We start from the raw sequence: 7,053 nt of genomic DNA on the forward strand, positions 1-7,053 counted from the left end.
GATTTTTTAATTTAACAAATGCAAGGGTGCCAATACTTTTAGCCACGACTGTACAAGTTCTCTGACATCACTAAGATGTCAGGGGAACCACACTAACAGAATCCATTTCATGCCCACATATGGAGATCCCTGATGTCATCTATATTAAGCCCATATCTAACATGACTTCATAAGGGAATGCCCATATATGGAGGGGGGCCACATCGGCCACACACCACACAAACAGAATCCATTATTGCCAAGACAGATGGCCAAGACAACCCATATCTGTGTTGCTGGTTCTACAGACAGGGATCTCCATGTATGGGCATTGTAAAGGGATTGTATGTATGATGTCAGATTTCATAGAAGTCACAGGACTTTCACATAACGAGTAACTGACTAAGCATGTTTTGGCTCTCACAGCATATCTCCATATACAGTACATGGATCTCCATATATGGGTACCAGGGGTCTCCATATATGGGTAACTGGTCCAATATACATCACTGGCCAGACGGCCAAGACATGGTGTGACAACCGCCTCTTACTATAGTACATAAACAGTACTATGTAGCAGGCTGCATTCTGCTTCAGGTCCTAACAGATACATACACAGTAATATGTAGCTGGCTGCATCCTGGTCCAGGTCCTATTGATACATAAACAGTACTATGTAGCAGGCTGCATTCTGGTCCAGGTCCTAACAGATACATAAACAGTAATATGTAGCAGGCTGCATTCTGGTCCAGGTCCTAACAGATACATAAACAGTAATATGTAGCAGGCTGCATTCTGCTTCAGGTCCTAACAGATACATAAACAGTAATATGTAGCAGGCTGCATCCTGGTCCAGGTCATAACAGATACATAAACAGTAATATGTAGCAGGCTGCATTCTGGTCCAGGTCCTAACAGATACATAAACAGTAATATGTAGCAGGCTGCATCCTGGTCCAGGTCCTAACAGGGACATAAACAGTAATATGTAGCAGGCTGCATCCTGGTCCAGGTCCTAACAGATACATAAACAGTAATATGTAGCTGGCTGCATTCTGCTCCAGGTCATAACAGATACATAAACAGTAATATGTAGCAGGCTGCATCCTGGTCCAGGTCCTAACAGATACATAAACAGTAATATGTAGCTGGCTGCATTCTGCTCCAGGTCATAACAGATACATAAACAGTAATATGTAGCTGGCTGCATTCTGCTCCAGGTCATAACAGATACATAAACAGTAATATGTAGCTGGCTGCATTCTGCTCCAGGTCATAACAGATACATAAACAGTAATATGTAGCTGGCTGCATTCTGCTCCAGGTCATAACAGATACATAAACAGTAATATGTAGCAGGCTGCATTCTGCTCCAGGTCATAACAGATACATAAACAGTACTATGTAGCAGGCTGCATTCTGCTTCAGGTCCTAACAGATACATAAACAGTATAATGTAGCTGGCTGCATTCTGCTTCAGGTCCTAACAGATACATAAACAGTATTATGTAGCAGGCTGCATACTGCTCCAGGTCCTATTGATACATAAACAGTATAATGTAGCTGGCTGCATACTGCTCCAGGTCCTATTGATACATAAACAGTATAATGTAGCAGGCTGCATTCTGCTTCAGGTCCTATTGATACATAAACAGTATAATGTAGCTAGTTGCACGCAGATATATCAAGCTAGATGTCTCATCCACCGCTGCAGTTCATTGGAGCGACGTGTGACAACTGGAGGCCAGAAGTCCGGGGAGTGCCGGTGACCACGCTGCCAGTCAAAGTGACTACTGGCCAATCACAGCGCGTCTTTTCAGGGACTTGTCAATTCAATTCAATTCAATTCAACAGAGCTTAGTTTCCATGTTGCGCTGCTCAGCTGTTCTTATAGAGGCTGCGTTTCAAAATGACCCGCCCCCACCTGCCTCTGATTGGCCTACCGACGTCCGTGTCAGTGACGCACGTGGAAGTCCGCAAAGCTCCTGCCCCAAGAGCCGAAAGAGGCGTCTACCTTTCTGTGGTTGCATACTGCTACAGGTCCTAACAGGAACATAAACATCCTCATCAGACCAGTGTAGCTGTTCTGTTAAGTTAAAGTGTCAATACTGCAATATAGAAATACTAAAAGCCCGGAAAGTAAAAGTCCGGAATTCGTAATGTACTCGGGTGAGAGTTCAAAAGCATTGGCCTCAAAATGCATTCAAAGTACCAAAAGTCGAAAGTGCTCATTATGCATAATGTCCCATTTCAAATGTAGCCTATACCTAATCTTTTGGAAACAGCAGATCTACAAGTTCACTCGTGGCCATGTATGGCCTACTTGTGCACCAGCAGAGCGCGCCTTTGTTATTTATATCAGGTCGTACTTGTTGATGGTGACATCACCAAGAAAGAACGTGGGCATACCGTACGTCATACCGTACATCATACCGTACGTCATACCGTACGTCATACCGTACGTCACCATGCGAGGAGCTAAACGGCTGAGGTTTTGGACATAGGTTGATGACGCCCCTCGCGGCTTGGAAGCTTTTGGCTTCATCATTATAATTTGTACTTTATTTAGTTCAGTGTTGTTTGAGTGTAGCAACATTTTCCAGAAAAAAAAAAAATATATATATACCGTATATTTAAACACTTATTTTATGAAAATGTTGCTACACTCAAAACTAAGTTTTCGCTGCGTTTTATTTGTCTGTCATTCTATGTTAAATGAGTTCAAAAGGACCCCAATTGAAACAAAGAAATCACAAAAAAACGTTTGGACGTATCCTTTTACTCGACCTTGTACCAGTGAATTGTTCCGTCATAAAACTGTTTAGCCCTGCAAACATCTAACAAAGTCTTGAAAATGTTGCTACACTTAAACAACACTGAACTAAAGTACAAATTATAATGAAGCCAAAAGCTCCCAAGCCACAAGGGGGCGTCAACCTTGTCCAAAACCTCAGCTGATTTAGCTCCTCGCCGTGACGCCGTCACCATACGTCATACGTAACTTTTAGCCGATGGGGAAGCAGCAAAAACTGCTTCTAGCCAATGAGGAGACATCTACGATGTCATCAATGGTAATATGACTTCATAAACTGACCCGCAGTAGAGGAAACCCCTCCCTGTTACAATCCACCCCTCCAAGAAGACGTTGACATCCAAACACGTACACAGGGATCAAACAACGTGATCTTCACTGAAGATGGCAGCTACAGGAGAGGTGGATTTCAGCGGCCCTGCTCTGGTCTGCAGCGAGACCCGCCTGCGCTGGGATCTGAGCCCCGCACAGATCCGCCAGATGTCTGACCAGCTCATCTCCAACACCAGGAAGGTGCTCGCCACCGTGGGGTCTCTGGACCTGGACGGTGTGACCTTCAACAACACTCTGAAGGCCCTGGCCGACATGGAAGCTGAGTACATTGTACAGAGGATCACGTTGGTCTTCCTCAGAGATGTGTCTCTCAGTGTGGAGGTGAAGAAGGTCAGTAAAAAAGCATCTGAGAAGCTGTCTGAGTTTGAGAGGACGTTCATGAGAATGACAGTGAGGATCTACCAGAGGATTCTTGCTCTGGGATTGAAGGTGGATGAAGACAGTCTTAGTGCATGGCAAAAGAGTTACATGGAGATGCTGGTTGGGGAAAGTATCAGTGAGATAAAATCAGAGATGGAAAGTATTACGCGTTCAAGTAAACTAATAATCACAAAGGCGGTTGCACGTAGTCGTGGTCGTGCTAAAAAGGCTAAGAAATACAAGGGGAAACACAGAGCAGAACAAATTGGCTGCGGCGGCGTCTTGGAGGAGTTGTTGGAGGAATGTGCTCTACAGAGAGCTTTGCAGGGCTTCTACACCTTTGCTGACGTCCGCAACACGGGCATAAACACGGCACCGTCTGCCGAGATGGTCTCCATCTTCCTGGAGGAGTTGGTCCATAAGCTGAAGCCGCTGAGAGACGAGGAGAAAGCGAACCTCCTCAAACTAAAGCAGGATGACTGTCAGAAGAGAGCTCTGCCCTTCGATGGAGAGGGAGAGCTGTTTCTGGAGGACCTGGATTACTACATGGCCCGGGTGGTGGAGATCCAGTATGGAGTGGATCACGACCGGTTGAAGGAGTATTTCCCCTTGGAGGTGGTGACCCAGGGTCTGCTGGACATCTGCCAGGACCTGCTGGGTCTGTCCTTCAGCCTGGTGCACGGCGCCCCCGCGTGGCATCCCGACGTCACGCTGTACCGCGTCACCGACCGCTCCTCTGGACAGACGGTGGGACAGTTCTACCTCGACCCGTTCCAGAGAGAGGGAAAGGACATGGAAGCATGTTGTGTTGGATATTGTTCCCTGCTGCAGCCCGGCTGTCTGCTGTCCGACGGGAGCAGACAGACGGCCGTCGCCGCCATAGTGACCGAGTTCAGCAGACCCACGGCCGACGCCCCCTGCCTGCTGAAACACAGCGATGTGGAGACCTTATTCCATGAGTTTGGTCACGCCATGCACGTCCTCTGTGCTCAGGTCGACTACGCTGTGTTCGGTGCGTTCAGCGTGGGGCAGGGCTTTGTGGAGGCTCCGTCCCAGATGCTGGAGAACTGGGTTTGGGAGAAGGAACCGCTGCGGAGGATCTCTAAACACTACAAGACGGGAGCTCCCATTCCTGACGACCTGCTGGACAAACTCATGGAGTCTCGCCTGGCCAACATCGGTATGCGCACCCTGAAGAGGATATTCAGGGCTGAATTTGACCAGGCTTTTCCCACCTCGACTGACGGGGACAGGAGATCAATAAAAGTATTCCCAGGAAAGTATTCCCAGGAATACTGTAGGCTCAGCGAGGAGATTCTGGGAGTCCCTGTTTCTCAAAGGGAAGACATAACGGCTACGGCTTGCAAATTCTTTCTAGCTCTTGGCCATGATGTGTATCGCTACCTGTGGGCCGAGGTGTTCTCCACGGACATGTTCTACAGCCGTTTCAAACAGGAAGGAGTCATGAACCCCAAGGTGGGTCTGGACTACAGGAACTGCATCCTGAAGCCTGGAGCCTCCAAGGACGCCCAGGAGATGCTGAAGAACTTCTTGGGTCGTGAACCCAACCAGGAAGCGTTCCTCCTGAGCAAAGGAATAACGGTTTCAAAAAGATAAAAGTCGGTAGGTTTCTAGTGTGCTGCCAGACACCCTACACCAGGGGTTTTCAAAGTGGGTGACGGGGCACCCTGGGGTGCCGCGACGGCAGTCCAGGGGTGCCGCGAGATAATTTGATAATATTTGGAATTTATTTGGACACTTGAAAAAAATATTTAGTATCATTTTAAACTTGAAGTAATTTTCAGTTCTAACCAAAGTGGCTATTATCTCAACGTTTTCCTCGCAACATAATCACTAAAATATCGTCACTGTCGGGCAGAAACCTTGTATCTCCAAGTTTCAAATATGTACGTCTTTTGGTAAAGCAAAGCCCTGCTTCATCATACAAGACTGTCGCACAAAACTAGTGAAAACAGCCGATCTACAAGCACACAACGCCTCGCGACGCGTTGTGTGCTTGTAGATCTGCTGTCTTCACTAGTTTAGTACATTTTTCGATGATGAATAGAAATCGAACGGTTTTGGACATACAAGGTTTCCACCCGACAACGACGATATGCTATAAATATAAATATATTTATGGGGTGCCCTGAGACAAAAAAGTTTGGGAACCCCTGCCCTACACTCACCTTGAGGAGCATTCTAGAAAACTAGACTGCATTCTGTCGAGGTGCCAACTTGAGACGTGTGCACTCGTGGTCATGTATTGCCTAGTTGTGCGTCAGTAAAGGCCCTTTTCCACTGGCCCAACACCACACCACACCACTCCACACCACACCGCCCACTTGTGCCAGGTTTTCAACTACAAGGACCTGGGTAGAGTGGTGTGAAAGTGGTACTAAACATGGTACTAAAAAGTATCCAATCTAGAGTAGGTCTGAGCTACAGTAGGCCAAACAGGGCCAAACACTTCATAATAACTGATCACTCACTGACTTTTCATTTAGAGCACCAGGATATAGTTGTAATACATGATAATAGATTCTATTGTGTTATAACCACTATTATAATATTTTAAAGTGTATTATAATTATCATAGTAATACATTAATACTTTATAGTGTATTATAATCACAGTTATAATCCATTATAGTGTATTATAATTTAGGATAGTTGTAATACAAATTTATATTGTATTATAATCACAGTTAAAAGGGTCAATCTGTTTCTTACCGATAGGGGTGCTTTTGTGTAATGGAATGTAGAAATTTTGTAGAACATTTGTAGAACATTTTGAAAATCGCTAAACAAAGGGGAGCTATTAAATGTAAATAATGATGTAATATTAAAATATGTTTTCACATAGGATCAAAGGCTGTATTGTCATGATTCACTGCCATCCTGGATGGCTTGGTTCATAAGGCTTAACATACTTGTTATAAATATTTTTGTAAAAGTCTATGGGGAAAATTAATGGGAGATTTTAAGTGGCACCAGTAAACCACTTCCGCTACGATCGATGCTCTATGGCAGAACCAGATGCATTGTTAAAAGTGTTTTAGCACAGAATGCTAAAATTCAACTCCAGTCCACAGGAGGCTTTCCTGAATAGAAAACACTCATCTGAAAGCCAATCAAAGACAAACAGGTTTTTAAGGGAAACGTGTATTATTGGATATAAATAAGTAAACACAGTGATTATCTGCCAAATACATGGACATTGTATATTGACAAACCTGCACCTTGACATGAACCCAGTGATTACACACATTTATCGATAGACCAGTGTAGCTATATGGAAAGGAAAAGTAATTAAACCCCTCCTTTTATTTATTTCTTCTTAAAAATGATAAATACAATGCACAAGTAGGTAGTATCGATACAATCGATTCTTTGCACTGCCGATGCGATTCGATTTTAGCTGTTTTCATTTCGATATACTTCAATTGTTTAAGTTAAAAACGACATTTCGATACAGTTACTATATCATTACACCCCTAATCATTATAACAAAACTCAGACCCGATACATGAATTAACAAGCGAGTGAAACAAAAGCAACAATCATTCC

The 7,053-nt window shown here is 44.6% G+C and overlaps 1 protein-coding gene across 1 annotated transcript; it reads left to right on the forward strand.

The window, feature by feature from the left end:
• Positions 1-3,175: 3,175 nt before the first annotated feature.
• LOC308284385 (thimet oligopeptidase-like) lies at positions 3,176-5,101 on the forward strand (the record flags this gene model as incomplete). Its single annotated transcript, XM_080724983.1, has 1 exon — positions 3,176-5,101. The coding sequence occupies one exon, from the start codon at positions 3,176-3,178 to the stop codon at positions 5,099-5,101; it is 1,926 nt and encodes a 641-aa protein (XP_080581109.1).
• Between the last annotated feature and the right edge of the window lie 1,952 nt (positions 5,102-7,053).

The sequence above is a fragment of the Nannobrachium achirus genome, assembly GCF_963921795.1.
Source record: "Nannobrachium achirus genome assembly, chromosome: 4".
In the NCBI taxonomy this organism is placed as follows: Eukaryota; Metazoa; Chordata; class Actinopteri; order Myctophiformes; family Myctophidae; genus Nannobrachium; species Nannobrachium achirus.